Source organism: Dermacentor albipictus, unplaced genomic scaffold (assembly GCF_038994185.2).
Source record: "Dermacentor albipictus isolate Rhodes 1998 colony unplaced genomic scaffold, USDA_Dalb.pri_finalv2 scaffold_11, whole genome shotgun sequence".
Lineage (NCBI taxonomy): Eukaryota > Metazoa > Arthropoda > Arachnida > Ixodida > Ixodidae > Dermacentor > Dermacentor albipictus.
In genome coordinates, this window is record NW_027225565.1 from 2,657,831 (window position 1) to 2,682,169 (window position 24,339).

At 44.2% G+C, this 24,339-nt stretch overlaps 1 protein-coding gene across 2 annotated transcripts in view; it reads right to left on the reverse strand.

Moving 5' to 3' along the window:
• Positions 1 to 2,381: 2,381 nt before the first annotated feature.
• The window catches only part of LOC139051338 (caspase-1-like), a 65,715-nt gene continuing 43,757 nt past the window's right edge, over positions 2,382 to 24,339 (reverse strand). For both annotated transcript variants that reach the window (XM_070528360.1, XM_070528359.1), the window contains exon 7: positions 2,382 to 4,995. In XM_070528360.1, coding sequence (XP_070384461.1) covers positions 4,757 to 4,995 — 239 coding nt within the window. In that variant the 3' untranslated portion in view covers positions 2,382 to 4,756. The remainder of the gene's footprint in view (positions 4,996 to 24,339) is intronic.

Sequence of the window (24,339 nt, forward strand, 5' to 3'; positions counted from 1 at the left end):
GGGGGGCCCGGGCCCCCCCCGAAATCAAATGGCATACCCCCCCCCCCCCCCCCTCCCTACCCACGCCACCACTCCTCACACATTCCTAAAGCGCTGCCAGATCAATGTTGAGACTTGGCAGCTATTCATCGGTCAGCATTATGCTGCCTTTTTCACTCCTTTTGGATGGCGGTAGTGATCAGCATCTCTTGGGATGTGAAGGCCAGTTTTCTCATAGATTCGGCGCCCGCGAGATCAACTCGAGATGCGTTCAGTTGTCACCATCTATTCAACCGTCACGCGCATAGCTGTTGCTTTTGTTAGTTCAACCTTCTTTGTTTAGGCTCATCCTGGGACCAGGAAAGGGATGCGGCTGTTAGTCAGCTGGTCTGTACTCTCGTGGAACGAGTTGCGGGCGGAAAAAACGCCAATTGCGTTTAACTTTTCCTTTTGCTTCATTATTTCCTTGAATGACAGCTCGTCGCGACGCTGGCAGATGCCCGGAATCATATACACGTGATATGAGTTAGATAAGGTGGGAAATAAAATAATGTGAAACAGCGTCCATCACGAAAACCTGCAATAACCCTCAAACCGATAATCAAGATGACTGTCGCCCGTTACCTCGTCTGGTTTTTCCCTAATTGTATAGCACTTTTCGTGCAAAATTGGCAACTGGAAACAAAAATTCGCAAGGAGTTGAGAAATCAAGCGATCTACTAAGGGAGAGAGCCAAGGCAACAACCAAACTGCAAGGAAAAGCGAATTTAACAACAAATCTAACAAATATAACCCTTGCTTCATAAAATATCTATGGATCAACATATTTTTATTTAAATAGGAAGTAGAGAAAACACCGTCGGAAGCGGAGAACAATTACGTGTTTTGAATGACGCTTCTACAGTTATCAGTCGAACCGCCTCACGTAGCCACTTCTCTATTGTGCTTATGTGGGTGTTTTTCTAACCTTTCGCGGTGGGCGCAGTACGTCTACAATCACAGTATCCTGCGCTCTACGCGGTTGTATGGGACTGGCGGCCACACAGCGGTACGCAACTTCCCAAATAACAACACGAGTCGTTTTCGCACTTGGAGCAGTAAACGAGGAATCCAAAAGAACTGTGATTGTTCCGCAAATATATATTTCGCTGTAATTCTTCCAGAGCTAATACAAGAAATGCTACTATAGTCGGAGACAACTTAAGTCTACAGTGAAGCCTCGCCCACGCCCTCATTACAACCAGCCACTGTTCCTCCACGAGGCTTTAAATAATCCGTACTTCAAACTTTTCCTGTTACCCAAATAAGGCGGTAACCACAAAAAAGTAAAATTATTAGCGCCTAATTTTACACGTTTTCCCGCGCGTATTACAGTGGAATGACGAAAGCCTAATTCTTTATTGAACTGAAATGCTTGCTAACCTATAAATAGTTTCTCGTCTTACTGACTTGTCTTTCGCGTAAGAATATCTACAGAGGTTCTACAGCTACCTTAATTCTACACAAGAAAAGCAGGGAGATACCTATAGAGAAAGGGGTCAGACAGGGAGACACAATTTCTCCAAAGCTATTCACTGCTTGCCTAGAAGAATTCAAGCTATTAAGCTGGGAAGGCTTAGGATTAAAGATCGACGGCGAATATCTCAGCAACCTGCGGTTTGCCGATGACATTGTTCTATTGAACAACAATGCAGACGAGTTACAACAAATCATTGGAGACCTTAATAGAGAGAGTGCAAGAGTGGGGTTGAATATTAATATGCAGAAGATAAAGATAATGATAAATAGCCGGGCAAAGGAACAAGAGATCAGGATCACCAGTGGGCCTCTAGAGACTGTGAAGGAGCACGCTTACCTAGGTCAATTAATCACAGGGAACCCTGATTATGAGAAGGAAATTCACAGAAGAATAAAAATGGGTTGGATCGCATACGGCAGACATTGCCAGCTCCTGACTGGAAGCTTGCCATTATCACTGAAAAGTCAGATGTGCAATCAGTGCATTTTGCCAATGCTGACATATGGGGCAGAGAGTCGGACACTGACAGAGATGTTTGAGAGCAAGGACCACGCAAAGAGCGATGGAACGAAGATTGCTAGGCATAACATTAAGATACAGAAAGACAGTTGTTTGGATCAGAGAGCAAACGGGTATAGACGATATTCTAATTGACATCAAGAGGAAAAAATAGCTGGGCAGGTCATGTAATGCGCTGGTAAGATAACCGTTGGACCATTAGGGTTGCAGAATGGGTACCAAGAGAAGGAAAACGCAATCGAGGATGACAAAAGACTAGGTGGAGCAATGAAATTAGGAAATTCGCGGGCGCTAGTTGGAATCGGTTGGCGCAGGACAGGGGTAATTGGAGATCGCAGGGAGAGGCCTTCGTTCTGCAGTGGACTTAAAACAGGCTGATGATGATGATGATGATGATGATGACGACGACGATGATGCTAATGATGATGATGATGATGAAGGTGGTGGGCCCCCCCCGAAAAAAAATCCTGGGTACGTGCCTGGCACCAGCTATACATAGAAAAAGTGTTGGTTGACACTAAAATACATGGCTGAATTTAGCTTTGGTCAAAAGGGACTTCAAAGCAACACTTACACCTTACAGTACTTTCTCTATGCAAGCAAAGTTCGTACACACTTGGTGCAGCAACAAGTACTAACAGTACTCTACACATGCTGTATTGTGGTCAAGTATTGACACCACTGCCACAACCTATCATGGCAAAAGCATCATTTGTCAATAATAAAAGAAGAACAATACCATGAGAGAAAACTGGCTAACGAACAAGTCAGCTTTCCCACCCCCAAAGCTCTGCCTGCACTAAAATTATTCTGTAGCGCAGAAGTTTATAGAAGTTCTGAACACACAGATTTTGTATGAGCAAACTAAATCAACACACACTGTCACAAACTGCTTAAACCTAATTCCATCATCAAGAAAAGGCATGGTAGGAAACATGCCCTCACAAACTTCTGCATGCATGGAGCACGGCTAGAAAAAGCCACTCAAAAAGCACATCAGTAGAGCAATGGCTATTATCTCTAGAAGCTTGCAAACCATGGTAAAAAAACATCAAGAATTTTTTAACATGCAGAACACTCCAGCTGAAAAAAACTCCAGGATCCAAGGTAGTTAAAGTAACGAGAATGGCAAAGGTACGATTATTTAGATGAACCAAGTGCTTTTCTAGTTTACATTGGCAAAACAGAAATAAAACATTTTCTTGCCTGTCATGAATGCCGACAAATGATTGGGGCAACGAATCTTCTCAAATTGTTAATTCTACTTTAAATGCCACTTCATTTTCATGCCTGAGTTACAAAGCTGCACTTCTACGCTCCAGGTCACCCATGTCAATTATATGCCCAATGTAAGTCTGTCCATTTATGTGGATATAATTCTCTGCACTGTTACGAAAGTTCCAAGGCCAAAGTGCTAGTGGCCAATCAATCCGTAAGCACCATATGGCCGTGCTGCAGTCCCTGGAATTGAGCCAACTAAAGTGACACTTAGGCTTCTTAGTCCTCAACACTAAAAGAAAAACAAAGAAAGAGATCAGCTCCAGTTGGCATAATGGCGTCGCATCAACCTACATCCTGGCCAGCCCTCAGCTCTCTGTCCCAGGAACGTTTGTGACAGATAGTAGAGTTAGTGTCCGAAATTTAAAAGGTGCAAGTTACAGGCTTTAAATGTGTAGCATTGTATTAGAGGCACTACTGATGACTGAACCCTCAATTCCAGGCCATTTGCCCAGGCTTCTTTTCCACATATCCCGCTCAACCTATACTTTTTATGCCAATGGTATGTGCAACTGTAGGCACTTTCTTTTTTTTCTTCATGTAGTCAACTTTATAACTCGCATTACAACACAAATTTAGTGATGCATAAAACCACCCACATTGTCACCCTCAAAAGAGCTTGAGCAATGGACACAGTAATATATAGCTGTGTATGCTATTAGCCAATGCACTTGATCGACAGGTGGCAATGCTCAATGTGTCTTACATAATATGGTACACCCCGATTCCAGTACCACCACATTATGTGTGAAATGCTCTGGAAAAAGTGTACACACAACTGCCACATGGTTGAACCAATAGGGGTGGCACTAAAACATATTGTTAATGTGAATTTACTTAATCAGCTGTGAAGTTTCATATTTTGCTAAATTTCCAGAAAACATTATTTCCAATCATTGCTCAAGGCATCCCATGATCCTCCCTGCCGTTATCCTTTAACACCTTACACTGCAATGCATCATTGTACTTATCCTTAGCTGCCATGAGGTAAGCTCTTTTTGTCCCTGGGGTGCCTGTGAGTACCTGAACTGCTCATCAATGGCAATCGTGAATAATCTACACATCAACTTATTACTACAGAAAGTCCTCAAACTTTCTGACGGCAGTCATATATTCCACACTGTCACACCATGTCAATAAAAAAACACACTAGGAACTAAGGACCATAACAATGCAAAAAGCTGGACGTAAAAGAAATGCATCGACATAAGCATGGCAGCTACATGTCAGATTCCATTTCTACTATGTCCCCTTTTTCATGCTGCTTTGACACTCTCACGATGGGTATCAACTTGCCCTGATAAAAATCCTTTTGCAAGGGACTAGTTCAGCCAGTGCAACTGGCCAAATCAAATAAACACCCAATGATTTTCTCTCACATGCAGCTTTGGTCCTTTGAGGTAAAACAAGGGAGGACAGGTGAGGGCACATGGCAAAGCACAAACAAAAGAAAAGGCACACCTAAGGACGCCGGCCAAAGTAAACTAGCCGGGTGAGCGTGGAGGTGATGGACGGCACTTGCTTCTTGCGGTCCATGCCGGGGTCACCTGGCACGCACGACTCGTAGTAAAGTGCAACGCGGCGGCACACCACCGTCAACATGGACAACAGGTCCGCAGACCGTGCTCGCTCCTGGAGCACCGAGCACAGGCCTTGTACGAACCATGAGCCTTGTGATGTATTGCGCCACGAGTAGAATCCTGGAAGAAAAGCATGGCCAAAACATTGGAGCATTGTCAGTCACTGCCTGGACCTCTCAAAGTGCTTTTGAAGCTGCCAAACAGTCATCATAGAGTGAGTGCTCTATAGCGCAGTAGCTTTTAGCTTATATAACACTGACATTCCATAATCAACACAGTCACTTCCGTTAATTTGACCCTGACGTGACCGACGAAATTTGTCGAACGAAACAAGATGCGGAAAACACACCAAAACACACCACTGATTCATTTGGCTGTGGTTTCCAGATTCTAATGCACTCCCAAATCAAACATGCACTCGATTTCAATGGGTCCAAAGTAGAATACTAATGTATAAATGGCGTTAAAGCTCCTAAAAATATAAAGCTAACAGACACACAATTTTTTAACAAAAAGAAACTAACAAAAAAGGACTGACACATGTCCAATATCTCTTGCACAGTGGCAGCCAGTTTTCTAAAGTAAGGTTTGTTACATCGCAACACAAGGCACGGACAAAGGACGGTGTAAAACGACAGTATAACGAGGAAGGTATAAAACAAGGTAAAAATTTCCTTCTTTTGTCAATGTCTTGTGTTGCACTGTAACGAACCTTACTATGAATCCCAACCAACTGGCCCAACTTGCCATCTTGATGCAGTATATTCTTAGTACTCAGAGCTCTTTTCCTTGTGTAAACTCAAACCTTCAGCCTATTTGGCAGCCATGATAGCTGTGTCCGTATGTAGGGCCAGAGTTCCATCTTGGCACGTTAGACAAGGAATCTGCCCAGGCGACATGCAGTTGTTGTGCGGGTGGCTCCAGCCTTCCGTTGGACATTCACGAAGGTTGTGCAAAATTCTCAAGTCCGAGTGGTAGCGACAGGTTAAAACTCTTAAGGACTTACTTCGAATTGTGTGTGCACATCCTATAGAGAGTCCCCCACCTTCACACCAATATAGGCAGTGGTGCAGCATAGCTGGTTCCACCAGTGAATTCCGTTGACACACTGTTTGAGCTACGCTCCCAGTGAAGAAAACAAGAAAACACGTTCAGGGCCATGTGCTTAACCTGAGCAGGGCGCCTATTCCGGAGGAAAACAAGCGGGTATTGGGTCTTGGCCCAAAGTACTGCATCGAACCTCACCAGAACCCCTTTGAGAAGGTGGCCACAGCAAGGTCAGTCTCAAGACATGCCAAAGAGGACGAATTTTCAAGGTGTGTTTCGAAGTGTGTAGATGCCATTGATAGGACAGGAAGAGGGAGGGGTGGCAAGGACGTGCTTAGACCCTTAGTTCATTTTCTGTGTGGAAAGAATTTACATGTGTTAGTAGAAGGGTACTTCGCTGTCATGAATTTTTATGTGTATTCACAAAAGTCTGAGGATGCAATTCGGAAAAATTTCAAAGGTGTAAAGGTTAAGGCTGCAAAAGTCAAGCACCAAGCACTATCTTTGTTGGAAGGAATGAATTTGGAACGTTTAGCGGCCAGCGTAAAGAAAGCAAAAATTCTGGAATGACAGGTTTTCTTCACTGCAATATCGCACAAGGATGACATGCTGTTCCGGGCCACAGTCTCGGGGAAGGACAGCTGGCAGTTAAGAGTGTCGCGATTTCTACACAGGAATCTTGTGCACTTAACAATAGTTGATCCTTTCTGGATAGCCAATTCGGATACTTTGTGCAAGTACCTGGAGGACAGTTCGTTGAATATCCAGTGTGCCTTCAGCGTAGATGTGGAAAACTTATATTACTCCTATATCGAGCGGAACGAACTATTCCCATATAATATTGTTGGTTTCAGGCCCTTGCTTTCAACGCAGGATGTCATGCTCCTGCTCAAAACACAGATAATCGACTCTCAAAGCAAAGATGTAAAAGGAGTTCTCGCACTGGACCTATCCAAGGCCTTCGATACAATTATACAAGACTATGTCCTTAAAGAGATATTGGCCTTGAACTTAGGAGTTAAATTCTGCTCTTTCGTTGCAGGACGGCGGCCATAAAGTTCAGGCAATCAGTCTCGGTATCTTTCACACTCGGCAGATGGGGTACTCCCCAAGGAGCAGTTATCTCACCCCTTCTGTTTATTATAGCAATGCGCAAGTTGTCGGAAAGCCTTGCAGCAATTCCTTATGTATTCACGCATTACATGCTGACGACATTGCAATCTGGTATCCCGGATGATTGGAGGCGATGGTCGAACAAGCTCTACAGGAGGCTCTGGGTGTTACAGTCTTTCTTGGAAGGTACGGGACTGGCACTCTCGCCTGGAAAGTCAGAACTCCTGCTGCACAGACAGGCTAGATGAGGTGCTTGGGGACTCACCCCACTCGATCAGGTGCCCATTAGCGTTCGTAACAGAGATGGGCACATCATCTCTACACTCTAAAAACAGATGCACCCTTTGGGGTGTATATTTGCCACACAACACTAATCGTCATCTGTCTTGCCCACATTTCCTTTTTTTAACGCTGCGATCCCGGTACTTCCAAGTCACGAACAGCACGTGCGGCTCAGCATGACAGAGCCTTCTCGACAGGAAAGTAACGAGCGCAGCATTTTCAAGAAAGGAAATGCAGGCAAGACAGATGACGATTATTGTTGTGTGGCAAATATACACCCCAAGGGTATAAACTTTTCTTAGAGTGTAGAGTAGACTCTTATCAAAATCCTAGGGCTTTGAATAGACTCAAAGGGCTGCAACGGTAAGACTAGCCCATCTCACCACGAAAACGGAGAACTTTCTTAGATTAATTATGAGAGTGTCCAACAAGAAAGGCGGCATAGGCGAGAATATACTCCTTAGGGCTCACCATGCTTTCCTCATGAGCTATGTCATTTATATGGTCGCGGCCCTCAATTGGACCAAAATGGAAAGAGATAAATTAGACATTGCTCATGCCCAGAAGTGTCAAAAGGGTGCTCGGCGTGCCAATCACGGCTAGCACAGAGAAACTCAAAACGTTGGGAGTACACAACACAACTTCGGAGTTAATATAACCACAAAGATCAGCACAAATTATAAGATTATCCAACTCCAAAGCAGGCAGAAGACTGCTAAATGCAGCAGGCCTCAGTCCTAGCTTCAATCAGGGAGATACCACACAACTTGACATTCAAACAAGGAACTCCTTCGTTGTAGACCCTTTTCCAAGAAATGTCCACCCCCAATACAATAAATATTGAAGGTTAGCGAGGGCTAGAGCTTTCTTAAAGAACATATCCGGAATGGAGTCCTTTGCTGACGCGGTGCGACACACAAGTGCCAACAAGTTTTCTGTAGCAATAGTCATTGACAGGGGAGAACTCCTCTTGGCAGCCTCGCTGAAGACCTCCTCAGTCAATGTGGCGTAACAGGCTGCTAAGGCTGCTATAGCTCTCGCATTACTTGACACAAAATGCACTACGGTGTACACAGACCACCGAGCACCCGTTAGAGCGCTCACATCTGGATTGATAGCCAAAGAAGCAGCCAGGATTCTGAACGGCAAACCCCCTCTGACATTATTCACCACATAGTCTGGTTACCAGCTTGCATGGGACCAGATGCATTAGCAGGTCACCTGAACCCAAATGAGATAGCCCACGACTGTGCGTGAGGTTTCATATGCCGCGATGGGATGGTGTCTCGGGTGAGTTCGGTAAACCTCGTCCACAGTGATCCTCTAGTTAGTTTTCACGAAATCTCATCTCATTACAGAGGGAATAGGCAGAGTTTTCCCTTCCCCCATCATAGACTCAACAGACCACAAGCTAGCACGCTCCACATGTTCCAGACGGGGTGCTACCCCTCTAGGGGCTTTCTGAACATGCTCCACCCGGACATTGATCCACTCTGCCCAGATTGTGGCACTGAATTTTTGTCATGAGGTCACATGCTCTGGCAGTGTACTGTGTTACAGGATTTTAACCGAGAAGACTGGACGAAGGCCATCACAGACCTGAAACAAGACATCCAGCTTCTGGCTGTCCAGAGGGCCCGTGAATGAGTGGAGAGGCATGGCCTCTCTGTTCTGACATGGGACTAGCCAATGGCTGGGTAGGGAGCTACCAAGCAGGCCCCCTGCCTACAGCTCCTTAGGACCCCAATAAAGTCATTTACTACTACTACTACTCCCTTCTACATGCCCAGGTTATGAAATGTGTTAAAGACTGCATAGTGTGTGACAATGATGAAGAAGCCTTCATCAATGGGTGTGGTATCTCAGTGCCTTTCTTGAACTTTTTTCCTTTTACTTGAGATCTACCTTTGTTTCATGGAGAGGGGGTCTGTATATACAAATATCGAGGGTATGCATTGGCTCATGCATAGCACCTATCATTTGCGACATTTTTCTAGGTTATATTGATAGCCAACTAGAAGGCCACCTTGCTAAGCTTTCCAATAAAGTTTTTTGCTATCTTGATGATTTTGTTATATTTTTTTTTTACCAGTAATATTCACCCCGATGGTCTTGATGAAATTTTGACGTTATTCAGGCAGCACGACACAGGCCTTGATTTTACTTTCGAAGTCCCTAAGGATTATGAACTGCAGTTTCTAGACCTGACATTAATCTTTGGTAAAAATCATGTGCGCTGTAAATATGATCCATGTCAGTTAAGCCCATTTTGAACTATAAATCCGGTCATTCTAATGTAGTGAAGTGGACTATAGCGAAGACTATCCTAAATGCTGCATTAAAGAAGTCGCGTTTTCATATGTCGAAGGCTGCTTTTTCTGATCAGGTAAATCGTTTACTGAACGCTGGTTACCCCAAAGTGATTATTTCATATGTGAGTGAAAGAGCATAAATGACCAAGGTATTAAAAATAAATTAGAAGAAAAAAGGAAAAACGCAGTAGTACCGTATGTGCACAAGTTGGCACAAGGGCTAAAAGAACATTGGTTCAAGGTACAGCATTGATGTTTGTTTTTCTGCAAAACACCAGATAGGTTGCATATGCCCGTTAGTTGATAATTTGCCGAAGGACAAGCAAGTAAAGGGAAAGTGCACTGTCAAACATGTGAACAGGTACATTGCTTGTGCTAAGCAAGCTGTACATGCCATTTCATTATCTTCTGGTAGAGAGTAGGTGGGGCAAACGAAGCACTATGTGAATGTTCGACTAAGGGAGCATGAGCTATCTCTTCAACGGGTTGCGCTACTTCATCTCCCAGAGCATTGCAAGTTGTGCGGCTGTCGCCCCTATTTAAAAAAAACTAATGTCATTTTTAAACATGCGAGCCAATTGACAACAAAAATCGCTAAGCCTTACAATATAAAGATTAGGGACAAGGCATGTATCAGCGAACTGTCTATTTCTTTTCATCACAAGGCACTGCGTTACCTATATAAATTTTTATTATGCATCAGTGGTCGCAATTGCCTCGATGTATCTCTGTGTCTCGTGCACATCATGGTTATGAACTGGCACCTATATATATGTTAGACATATCTTCAATAAAATATCAGTTGAGAGTCAGAGCCGTGTCGTTGTTTTGTACCTTCTTTTGTCCGTGTCTTGTATTGCGCTGTAATGAACCTTACTCTGAATCCCAACCAACTGGCCCAACTTGCCGCCTTGATGCAGTTTTCTAAAGCAAACTTCTTCGCATGATTGGCCACGTCAGCTTTGCCACAATACAGCGGTGTTATGCGACGAAGCATACAAACACCACACAGGCAGGTTTCGACTTTATACTCTAGCAAAAACGGGGGAAGGGGGCATGCGTTTCGGTAAATAACCTAATTAAACATTACGAGCTACCATTATTGCCTGAAAATTTTCCTAGGGCAGGCAGAAAGAAAGGTGCTTTCAATGGAAGATGACGTGTGTTCAACACATTCACTGTTGCTTAAGAGGAAACTTCAGCTCGGGGGCTCCTATATAATTACATGGGAAAGGAGAAAGTGCCTTTCTCGTCGGCAGCCATTGCACCAAATTTGATGAGGTTTGTTGCACTTAAAGGAAAATGTTAGAATCTAGTGACTGTTGGTAGCAAATTTTTTTATTTAGGTTGTAAATTTTTTGTTAGAAATTGTGGAAAGTAGCAAATTTTCAGGAAATGAAACTATCAAGTTTAAAACTTTAACACGGGAATGAAAAAAAGATATCACCAATTCTGTAAATTGCATCTAGTAGTACATCTAAAGCAGACAAAATTGATGTATTATATATGGCTCTCAATTAGACCACTAAGTACATGAGTAGGACTTTTGCAAGACCCTAGCAAACAATGCAACAAATTCACGCAATATATAAACTGAGATGTCAAATTTGTCTGCTTTGGATGCGCTAACGAATGCGGTTTCAGAAGTGTGACATCTGCTCTTGATGCAGAACTACAAATTTGTAAACTTCGTACTTCTATTTTTTTGCGAACTTACGAATTTTTGAAAATTCCTTTTAAATAATTGAAGCCCTCAATCAAAATTTCACTTCAAACAGTGAAGCGAATTTATCTTTCTTTCTCAAATGCAACAAATTTCATTAATATTGGCCTAGTTGTGGTCTCAGAAAAGTATTTCTGCATTTTACATGTATTTGAACAGGTGGCGTCAGAGTTGGGCGTGAGCTGAAGTTTCCTCTTAAGCTGTGCCAAGACAGACACTGCGCTTCCTGCATCTTCACTGCCTTGTCCTTTGTGTCCTTCGCACTGTTACCATAACGCACTCGGGATTGACAAATCAACTGCCCTGCTTGCCTGTGTGTGGTGCGAACATTCAAGATTCATAAGAAATATAGTACTAACTACAGCTTCTAACTGATGCAACTGAGGTTGCTCACTTGCCTCACTTGCCTTCTGCAACCTGGGCCTACACGTTTCAACCTGCCAACGTACACAAAACTTAAAGCATTACAACACTTAATGACATATGTCACAAAACATGGAATGTAGATAAGTGTCACCATATCACTTCGACAACAAGATAGCCTACCTTGATGCTAGCTAGGTCACAGGAGAGAGAGAATAATTTATTTAAAATTATGGCTCTAGGCCTATTTAGGGATGTGGATAAGGTAGCTAGTATGGCTCACTATGGAAGCTTTACATGCGAAGCTTCATAAAGAGTTGAGTGTCTCTTTCACATTAGCCCATGGTCAGACCCAGTCCTCAAATGATGTCACTTCCTTAGGCCGGTACATATCCCAGAATGTCTTCAGTCCTTCACATTCCACCAAGAGGTGATGGACATCTGGAGTTACCTCCCTTGAGCATGCATACTATTTCACTTGTGGAGGTAACTGCGGGCGGGTGGGGTCATTGCACTGCTGCCGCCACACTGCACATCCTGAATGCCCAGCTTATATTCTCTTTCTAATTTCCTAGTTATTTTGCTTCCGCAGTGTGAACTATGTCCCATGTTTCATGTTGGAAACAGCATGGGAACAGTATTATACACTATGAAAGCACTTGCGCTTCCAGAGTGCAAAAGTGGAACCTCTTTCATACATATTGAGAAAAAAAATTCAAGATAAAAACATACTAACCAGGAAAATGTATTACCTGACATCACTAAAGAATTCAGCAGACTCAGCTGTAGTTGACATCTCAGTAATGCGAAGCATTGCACAAATATTGCAGCATGAGACGCCGATGCGCCCCCAATCTGGTGGGGCCCCCGAGACACGCATTTACAGTTTTTGCAGCTTCGGCAAGCTTACGTTCACACTGCTCAAATTCGGCCTTGGTCAGCAGCTCCTTCGGGTGGAGCATTTTGGCAGGAAGTTTTGACGTGCCCACTCGCTGAGAATTGTTGCGACACGAGACACCAATGCACGTCGAGCTGTTTGGGTCCTAGAGGCCCAAGACATGTGTTGACTGTCAATTTGACAAAACGGCAATGGGAAACCGTAATGAAATCGAGCTGATGTGTTAAATCGGAATATGATGCCACGATGCAACAGAGCGAAATGTGACACTCACTTTATGCTACCTGCCGCAGAGAACAGTGATGTGCCAGGGTTATCATCTATTAAGGGCATGCAGTACGCTTCCTACATACACCACATACCCTGTAAAACAGATAGGTGAAAATGTTTATCACAAATGGGTTGGCGGCGATAGCTGTGAATGGTGACATATGATGAGCTGCAAGGAGATTTGCTAGTAACAGAGTAGGAAACCGAGTGTGTGGCAGCATTTTTACGTGACAAAAGAGGGCTTGATTGCAAGAACGTTCCCATTGCAGGTGCTTACTGTGCTCAATTGCATGTACCTCATGCTTTTTTTTGGTTCACATGGGACGCAGTACTGAAAAACGTATCATACGATCACAGCTGGTGGTATACTGAACGTTGGTTCCAAAAGACCAGGCTTAAAAGAATGTATGAACCAGTAAAAAAGAAGCGTAACTTTATTGGGTCATTTCTTGCTTTCTCGATCACGAACATTGCCGATAGGGAAATGTACAAAATGTAATTGTATAAATGAGGTTCTACAGTGGATTTCCATTTATTCGACTCCAATTAAGTCAATTCTGATTGAAGGTCCCAGCAGGCCCCAATGCATTTCTATGGGCCCAAACTTTCGTGACTTTGTTCCTAAAGTTGTGCCTTCGCTGGATAATCCGAATTTGACCAGTCAACATGCACACACCCATTTGCTAGTGACACTAATATTGACCCTTTTACTAGCAGCGTCTCAGCAAAACTTAGGGAACAGTGAATGCATTGAACACGTCACTCCCCATCGAAAACGCCTATTCTCGGCTAGCACTGGCTAGGAAGATTTTCAAGCAATAACAGTACCTCACAATGTTTGATTACAGCATTTACCTAATTTAAAGCATGGCCTTCTTTTCCCTCCCAAGAAAATATAACAAAAAACCGCGTTTATGGTGTTAATATGCTTTACCCCATCACACATTTGTATTGCACCGAAGCTGACGTTAGGAAACCAGCCACCATTGTGCAACACATATTTGGGTGTGCATTAGACTTAAAGTTTGTTTAAGGGCTTTAATGTTACATCTATGTTAGTTTTCTGCTTCGGACACATAGAAAGCAGGTGCATGTTTGGTTTGGGGGAGTGTCAGAATCAGGCAAGTACTGTCAAATGAATCAGCGGTGCATTTTGACATTTTTTCTGCATACTGTTTAATTCGACCTGCTGGATAATTCAATCAATTTTGTCAGTCCCATCACAGCCGAATCAACAGAAGTTTACTTACTGTACAGTATATTGTTCTCCGCTTGTCAAGAACATTACTTTGTGTTACAACTTCCTTTTTTTTTACATGTTTGTTCATTCAGTGTATGCAATACATTGTATTGGTTGTACTATACTTGGTTCCTTTGGTTGCATTGTGCTGCGTGACTGTATCAGTGCACCTATCTTTTTGTATAGCATTGCATATGTTTTTGTAATGTCAAATCACCTGTTTTCTTTACTTGAGAGCTAAATTTTATACCACAGTTTGTATGTATTGCTGTGTTTGTCACCTGCCAGTGGTGCCTTTGTCCCATCAAGCTGTTTTGTAGAGCTTTCTTGCCAAGGCAGCCACAAATATTTTCTAAGGTAGTGACTACAGTGACGGGGCCCGGCACTTTAACATCTGTACTACAGTGACGGGGCCCGGCACTTTAACATCTGTACTACAGTGACGGGGCCCGGCACTTTAACATCTGTACTACAGTGACAGGGCCCGGCGCTTTAACATCTGCCCTGCAGTGACGGGGCCCGTCTCCACTTTAACGTCAACACTGTAGCGACGTCAATGGCCGCACTTCTTTCAAACAGCATTCTATGCAAACAACTTCGAGCACTTCACGGCAGTCAGTGAACCTTATTAAGGTCCTAAGGAGCGACTCCGAAACTCTCTTATGAGGGAGGGGCCGCCGCGAGCCGCTCCCAAGTTGGGACGGGCAGGCCGTACCTGACCGCCTCCTCTCACTCTTCCGTGGTGAGATGATCGTGGTCCCGTAACGAGGGACACCGCCAGAGCATGTGTTCTAAAGGGCAGAATGGACCTCCGCAATCTGGACACGAGCCCCGCACGGGCGCGGCGTTAGGTTGCCCCTGTGATCCACAACGGCCGCTGCGAACCGGTCGGACGAACCGTATTGGGCGACGTCGACGAACGCGACCGATCGTGGATCGTCGGCGACGGATCCGAGAAGTGCGGCCGCCCGGGCCCGGCGTCTGCCTACATTGCGTTGCGGGTGCACGTTGTGCGGGAACAGCGAGACCGTGACGGCCTCCCGCGACCATGCGTCGAGCGCGCACCGCCTTTCCCTGACGGGTTAAAGTCCAGCGCCTCCAGGATCCGCCTCCCCGCAGGCGAGGAAGCGAGCCTGACAACCTGGACTAATTTCTGTGACTCAACCTCATGGAAGGTGTTGTTGACCCCCAGCTGCATGAGCTTCGTGGTGCTGGCGTCTATATGCCGAGCACTTCACGGACCGTGATATTTTATTGCAGTACTGTCTCCATTATATTTCACATCCGGACCCAACCACTAGCTTGCGGTTATTGGGTCCAACAATCTTTTGCGTATGCACTGTAACACCTATGATGATTATAATAAAGAAAGAAGGTTCAATGTAATGGAAGGGGAATGATAAAAAACACATAAAAAAGGCACGGCACATGTTCCTGCTTGTGTAACGCCAGACAATGAATATTCCACTGAATTAAGAAAAAGAATCAGCGGGTCGCTTAGAGAACCGATAAACATGCAGTTCGATGAAATTTGAGAAATAATGATATTGAAGCTTCCAATACTTTAGAAGAAAAGAAAAAGAAAATTAAGACTGTATCATCGCGACGGAACATCACAAGTCGCCGTAGGCGTCGAAGACCCTAGCTATAACGAAATTATTTTTGAACAGCTCCGATAGTGTCCATGCAACAATGGTTGCTTGCGTACTGTCAAATGCGCATATGCTGCGGCATAAAGCTCAGGCACGGTGCGAAAACGTGCTCGGAGCGAAAGCGAAACATCGTGCGAGGACATGCATGCAGACGCGAATTCGGTCACCGTGAACCCGCGCGATCGCTGCATTAACTGTTATGCTACATTTAGTTACACAAACAGCCATCCCACCATAAGAACATACTTCACATAGTTTTCTCGGCGATTGCTTACGTTTCACGCAAAACGGTTTGGGGGAATCGATCGCGGCGACCGCGCGCAGTGTCCCAGCTTACTGTACGTAGTAGGCAGATAGCGTCTGTAAACCATTCTGTGCTTTCTGTTTGTCCAACATTATCATTTTAAAGGTAAAATACTGCCATTTCGAGAGTACTTGCACAATTGTTCAGGAGGGCTGCCGCGTAGTATGTTTATTTAGCGCCGACGCATGTGAGGCGCTTCCAACAGATGGCGACTCCGTAATCGCCCCCAATACCGACATCGTGACGGCCCCGTCGCTGCAGTGCTGTTGTTAAAGCGACGGGCCCCGTCACCGTAGTGTAGATGTTAATGTACCGGGCCCCGTCACCGTAGTGCAGATGTTAAAGTGCCGGGCCCCGTCACTGTAGTCACTACCATTTTCTAAATGTTGAACGACAAATATTATGATGATGATGATGATTTTTCTCATTAAAAGTGGCAGCCGGTACTACTCTGAACTCACTGCAATAAATCAGAAAAGTAAAGCAGGCACACAACCCAATTTCAAATAATGACAGCATACACATCGCCAAATTTCCAGTAATGGCATGCTAACTTAAGCTAGGCTAGAATTAGATGTTTGAAACAACAGTTACCTTATTGATCTTAATAACACCCACATTCAATTCACACTGCAGGACTTGCAGCATGCATGTGGTACTCGTGCGTGCGGTTGCATACCATGAGTGTAACGTTCACACACAGTGCACATGAAGCAGGAGTGACATGGCTGCATGAAAGCACATATGGTGCATTCAACCTGTGAACTGTAAATTCCACAATATCCCTCGAACGCAAGTGGCAAAGGTGGGAGGAGTAGCATGCATATTATTTTAAGCTTGCCCTGAACACAAGCTTTTTGAAGGATACAGAAGCAATGTACTTAGTTTACCTTTAGATGCGACACACTAGCAGCAAACATGGAACAACACTCACCAGCAACAAACTGTTTAGAGAAAACAGTGAATTACTGAACGACACTGTTGTCGCCGATTTCGTCTGCTGCCAGGAGCTTGTTTATATAAATTTACTCAAAGAAAGTACCCCTCAACAAGCAAAACTTGTTTGCGATCAATTTAGTTTTCATGAAGCTCCTCATCACATTTGTAAAATGAGTCTAAATTTGTAAACTTTACAAAAAATTTGGGCGAGTCGGTAGATATGCATATATAGTAAAATGTCATTAATTAAGAAAGTTGGGACAAGAACAAGTTCTCACATAGGATGGCAATGATGGCGTGCCACTTTCAATCTTTGCTTACAAAAGCTCCTTCTAATGGCAAGTTACTTTACATGCGTCGCTAGCGACAACAAAGTTGTGGCAGCTGTGTAAGGCATTCCTGCGAACTGAATGCCTAGCAGGGAAAACTAACAAAGCAGTCAATCTAGGAGCAAGCCACCATTCCATTTGTTGCCATGTCATCTGATGAATGTGGAAAATCGAACGCACAGTGGTGTCCAACATAGTTTCCTACAGTATACTAGATGGATCTATGGCACTGCAATTGCTGAGCCAGCACGCGAATGAAGGGAAGTACATGGATTTTTCTGATCTTCGTGCTCGTGGCTTTATTTTTGCACTTTGTATGCCTTCACTGTCGTAAATTTCAGAGGCCTCTAGACTCTTCGAAGTGCAGAAGATGCTGTGAATGTGCACAATTGCTACTAATCGAATCGACTCAGCTTGTCGAGGTGGCCAAATCGAAACGTGCCAAGCGTCTCCAGGCACTGGTTTGCCTGCGATAAATCTATAAGGGCATTTCAAATCACTTGTCAATGCATGCGTCTGTGGCGTAATGGTTTCAATATAGGGCTTTTGTGCTAGAGGTCCTGCGTTTGAATCCTGCCATCGGACAATTTTAATAATGTTTATTTAGTTATTCTTTACGCACTACTTCGTTGAAAATGACAAGTTTACAAAGTCACCAAGCCGTTTGAAGCCAGAAGGACGAAGTTTAGGCAAATCAATGTACTTCCCATGCTGGCTCAATTGCTGCCATTGCAGCTCCCGTAGACACTAGCGCCAGAGTTCCCTCTACTAATTAATCTATGAAACTCTATTGTGTTTGAGCACTCTCCAAGTGTGACGACAGACATTAGGTGTAAATAAATTTCTATTGTGTGAAAGTAAACTTCCCTGGTTTCATCTCTCTCTGATGCCTGAATCGGTAGCATGCTAAATTTTTCTCATTAAAATATCCGGTACACATTAGATTCCTACTTTATCCTAGAAGTCTAATGCCATTTTTACGTTAGTTTTTAACTTTGAACCTATAAAAACTGGGTATGTGGTTAGATTCAGGAACATGATTCAGGAGCAAATACTACATTTACTCGCATAATGATCGCACTCGCGTAATGATCGCACCCTTAACTTGCTGCAGCAATATGTCTTGTGCCAAGTCTAGCTAATCATTATCGCGCTTACCATCCATCAAATGCTACGCGAACGACTCTTGAAGACATACCAAGCGGTCTGCACGCACCCAACATACTTAAGCAGATGCCCCATTTCATTCCTTTCATCACTTTCTGCAGTTCCATGAAAAAAAAAAGAAGAAGAAAAAAAGAACTACAACCAAACTTGCCTCGGCCTTATTATTTGTAGGCTTCATAATGATTTTATTCAACAACTACATAAAGGGTGCCTTTTGATTCTTCTCATCTGCACTTGTGGGCACGCAACAAATCGTGAGCGGCAACGATAGTGGCCACATTTACACTGATACGTTAAAAGTGTACCCTATTTATACGCCAACGCTTGTCATGCAGCTGAGATATTTGCCCATCCTTAGTGGAAACGTTCCGTATTAGGATACCGTATTTACTCTAATCTAGTCCGCCCCCGATTCTAAGGCGACCCCTAAAGACCGAAGCCGACAAAAATGTGTGTGTGTATATATATATATATATATATTACCTCAAATGTAGGACAGACAAGAAAAGCGAGGACAACGTTCACAAAATACAAACAGCATTTACTGTGAATCTGAATGTGCAGAGCTCATTCAACGTCATCGTCACTGCTAGACTCGTCGCTCTGTTCCTTGTCACTGTCACCTTCAAACAGTCCACTATCTTCGGTACCGTCAAGCGCATTAGATATGCTGCACTTTTTAAAGGCGCGCACGATCAAAGTACCTGGGATGTCGTCCCGCGCTGCAGCTAAGCCCGCCAGTTGCTATAGCGATGCACGTTTGATGTGGCCCATTGTCGCAAGCAAGTGGTCTTCATCAGTCAACCAGTCCGTGTAATATTTCCACAGGCGATCCTTGAAAGGTTTGTTTATGCAGACATCAAGTGGCTGCAACTGGCCCGTCATGCCGCCCGGTATGACTGCGAGGTCCGTGTTCACTTGGGCGAGCGCAGCCTTCACGTTGTCGGTCAAGTGCCCACGGTAAGAGTCGACGACAAGGAGCGAGTTCTTTGTCAAAAGGGCTACTGGACGCCGTCGCCACACAATCTTAACCCACTCTTCCACCATTGCACCTGTCATCCACCCGTTCTCATTTGCCCGCACAATGACATTTCTTGGGAAAGTTTCTCGAGCAGGCAGTGTCTTCCTTTTAATAATCATATAAGGAGGGAGTTTAGGTCCATCAGCTGTGCAGCACAGCATCACAGTTGCGCGCTGCTTCTCGTAGCCTCCAGAGCGCACCTTTACCTCCTTGGCATCCTTTTCATTCACGGTGTACGCCACTGGTATATCAAAATACACAGCCGTCTAGTCGGCGTTGCTGATTTGCCCAAGGCTGTAGCCTGCCGCTTCTCTCTTTCACAGCACATAGCGCTGAAAAGCTATCAGCTTTTCTTCAAAATTGTTTGGCAGCTTCTGGGTGATTGAAGTGCGACGTCGGAAGCTGAAGCCGAAGCGCTTCATGAATTTCTGAAGCCAGCCCCAGCTGGCTTTGAAATCCTTTGGCGTTAGGCCTCGCTGCCTCGAAAGTTCCCTAGCTTTCGCTTGGAGCACTTCTGTTGTCACTGGAAGGGAAGCTGCTCTCTGCATCCGAACAAAGTTGGCCAAAACTGTCTCCACTTCGTGGGGATGGCCTTTCTTTGGTCCGCTCAATGCCATCCTTGTTGCGGTGCCCGCAAAGAGCTGCTGTCGTCCCCTCCAACGACGGACGTTTTTCTTGTCGACACCGAAGTCCCGCCCGGCTTGAAGGTTCGACGATGCCTCTGCGGCTATCACAACTTTTCGCTTGAAAGCGGCACTGTAGTGGCATCTCCTGCTTGGTGCCATCGCGATAACACCACACCGCACACCGATACGACCGATACGACACAGGTCAAAATGGCGACCTCGCTTGTGTACGGTTGGCTACTGGCACGGCTAGTAGCGGCTGCGATACTGACTTTTCTAGATGGCACTAGCTATGCACCATATTTAGCAGTTTCAATGAAAAACTGTGCGTTATTTAAAATCCTCGAATCTAAGCCGACCCTAGAGTTTGGAATATGATTATTTGAAAAAAAAAAACTATCGGCCTAGATATTAATAAATACGGTAGCAGTGAAAAAAAATGCCACATTTTCCGCAGCATGCCCACTATGTGTTTCTATGTCACTGACAGCTAAGCATGCCCATCTCTGTTTCTGTCCCCTCAGGCGGGACATGGCTACATTATAATTATTGTCGCAAACTTGCAGATATTAATGATATTATTCATTACTGATACGGAGTAAACTGTTTCAATGCGCATAATGTACTCAGGAAAACAAAAATAATCACGTTCGGCACGTTTGGCACATTCGGCTTGCTCTTCTGGCCGCCATTTTGTTTTCGTGTCCCGCACTGACAGCGGCAGCCGCCTACTTGTTGGCCTGTTGTCATCTCGCAGTAAATGCAGGATGAAAAAAGAAAATGTCTCTTTTCGTGGGATATTTAACCCGCGGAATGATTGCACCCCTGAATTTGCATCAATTTGTTTGAAAAAAAAGTGCAATCATTAAGCGAGTAAATACGGTAATGAAAAATGTGCAAAGTGGTGCATTTGGGTGTTTTTTTCTTTTTCAGTTTCTTTAATTCGACCCACCGTCAATTTCATTGGTCTTGTCGAGGTCAAATTAATGGAAGTCAACTGTATATCAGCAGCCAAGTCATAGTTTCTCGACTTGGCACATCTAGCCACTCAATCCAAGGATTCCTCCTGTTTGCTGTCTTAATAGATCAAGCAGTTGAGCACAATTCAAATGGTCAAAGTTATGGCATTGACAGGGTTATCTATTTTGGTTTTCCTGATCATTTGGCCTTGACACCTGTGTCATACAAGCAACATTAGGGCTCTGTTGTCCTGTTGCCACATGAATTGTCATGGCCATTTTAATGCTGGTTCAACCTACTTTGGTTGCACCATCACACAGTGGCTCCCTTGTATGCAAAGAGGCACTGCCTTAAAATAAAAACAGTCCCACACTCCCCCACTTACCCAATGTGGCCTCAGCATTTGGTTTTAGCGATGCAAGATATCAAAAGCCCACGCTGCTCAACGACAAACAAAACGTTTCAATAAGTTAGTTAAACTAGTTAAATAAGGCTTAATGACACAAAAGCGACTAAGGCTATGCTGCGCCAGACACAGGGTGATAAAATTTCGTTAGTAAATGCAGCATACCCTGCACTAATTAAAACTTACTTAAAAAATCTGTTTCGTTTAAAAAGCTGATCACATCAGTCATAGGTATCAGTGCATCATCTCCTAGCATCAACATCGGTTGAAATGGGGCATGCGACTTGTACAATACGCAGAAGTACTTTTGTCTATGCGTTTTGAGATGTGGACACGTGATTAGAATGTGCATTACTGTTAAAGGCTCATGGCATTTATCACATGTTGGTTGTTCCTCCTCTCTGAATAAGTAGTTGATTCGTGTGTGGCCTATCTGAAGTCGGCAAAGAATTACTACTTCGATGAAGCGTTTCTGATAGTAGCATGTCTTCCACTCCCTAAGAACAGGTTTAATGAGTTGAAGTTTATTGTTGTCTTTCGACTGCCATTCGTGTTGCCAGTTAGAGAGCAGTGCCTATGTGTTCCTGCGTACCTTCAATTACGCTGCTTGCAACATAAATGGGCATCTTTGAGCCATCGGTGTAAAATTCTGTGTCTTATGTGTCTTGCACTGCGCAAAATTCCTGTAGTATGTGTTGACGAGGCGTATTTTGTTTCTTTAGGTGTGTCAATGAAAAATCTAGAAATCTTGTGAAATTTTAAAAGGACGTCTTGTTGGGCAAGTTGGTCACAATTCATCTTGGGTACTAGGCGCGAAAACACACACGACACAAGGAAGGAGACGGGACAGAGCACCACTTACAACTGCTTTTATTCAGAGGCACACCAAACACTTATATACCCGTCTTAGACGCAAGGACCACAATCACATCAAGATTGATATGGAAGCGAACTGGTTAAATATTTCTTTTCAGCCATATATAAAGATATTGACGGGTCGCTGACGCACATGCTTCCTTTCTTTCCAATAAAGAAAGCTTCAATTACTTCCCGAGCTTTTTGATCTTTACTTTTTGGCAGAATTTGCGCCCCTGCAAAACATGGCTCCCAAGATCGTGACGGGCAGGACTTAATGTGCTTGGGAATGTTTGGCCCTTCTTTATCTTGCTCTACATTTCTCTCATGTTCCCTAATTCGATCGTTAACGCAGCGCCCAGTTTGCCCTATGTAGGAGCGGCCGCATGACATTTGACCAGCAGTTTTTTCTGCAGAAAGCCGGCATTTGTATAGGATCCTGTGTGGCGCCAGTATTGTGTAATATTTTTCTCTCACAAATCGATCAAGTTTTACATCAGGTTTTGCCGGCTAGGCATGTTTTTAAAGTTTTTAGATACGTGGATGATTTTTTGATATTCTTTAGTAAGGACGGAAGTTTGAACTTCGAAGAGAATGTGCATGATATTTTATCCATATTCCGACAACATGGAAATGGCTTGCAATTCACCATTGAAATGCCTGAGGGAACCACCTACAGTTTCTAGATATAAATGTTGAGTTTTGTGCGGATCGCGTTTGTTGGGCATGTGCACCTCGTGCAAAGAAAGGACTTCTGCCATACGACTCCGCCCATTCAAAATTAATAAAACGGGGGATAGCTTCACTTTGCCTGCAATCCGCCCTCGGAAAATCGTGCCCTCACAAGATGCAGCTTAGCTTCCAAACCCAATTGACCAGGCTGTCTTCAGCTGGATTCCCTGACTCGATTGTGATGGCAGTCGCTGAAAGCCTGCTACAAAAAATGAAGAGTGCGGTTGTGAGAGCTGGGGAAGATCGCCGTCGAGATGAGGTAGTGAGGCCTGTGGTGGTGCCCTATGTACACAAGATGGCCCACAATTTAAAGAGGGTTGATAGCAGGCATGGGGTGCCGCCTGTGTTTTCAGCCCCCCGAAAGCTAGGAAGCCTTTGTTCTCGTATCGAAAAAATACGAGACGATAAAAATGGATGTGGCACCAAGCATGTGCGAACGTTTATGAAGTGCACCGAAGGCGTCGTGTACGAAATCTCCCTCTCATGCGGCCGCTCCTACATAGGGCAAACTGGGCGCTGCGTTAACGATCGAATTAGGGAAGATGAGAAAAATGTAGAGTTAGATAAAGAAGGGCCAAACATTCCCAAGCACATTAAGTCCTGCCCATCACGATCTTGTGAGCCATGTTTTGCAGGGGCGCAAATTCTGGCAAAAAGTAAAGATCAAAAAGCTCGGGAAGTAATTGAAGCTTTCTTTATCGGAAAGAAAGGAAGCATGTGCGTCAGCGACCCGTCAATATCTTCATATATGGCTGAAAAGAAATATTTAACCAGTTCGCTTCCTTATCAATCTTGATGTGATTGTGGTCCTTGCATCTAAGACGGGTATATAAGTGTTTGGTGTGCCTCCGAATAAAAGCAGTTGTAAGTGGCGCTCTGTCCCGTCTCCTTCCTTGTGTCGTGTGTTTTCGCGCCTAGTACCCAAGATGATTTGTGAAATTGTTCCAAGGAGCTATCCTAGTTGGCCTTTGCATGACAGAAAGTGCTTCAGCAGGAATATTGTAGTCAAGGCATTTTTCTTCAAATCTAAGTATGTATAAGTGGTCTTATAATATTTGGCTTGTTTGTGTAGAGTAGTCATTTGTCACAGTGCGTGATAATGTTACGGCAAATATGGTCTGGTGATGAGCGAACTTTTAGGATGCATTTCATCATGAGTCGTGCTCTTCTTTGATCTAAAGACGGCTTGTTACTCTCGGAATACAAACTTGGAATGGCTGAGGTC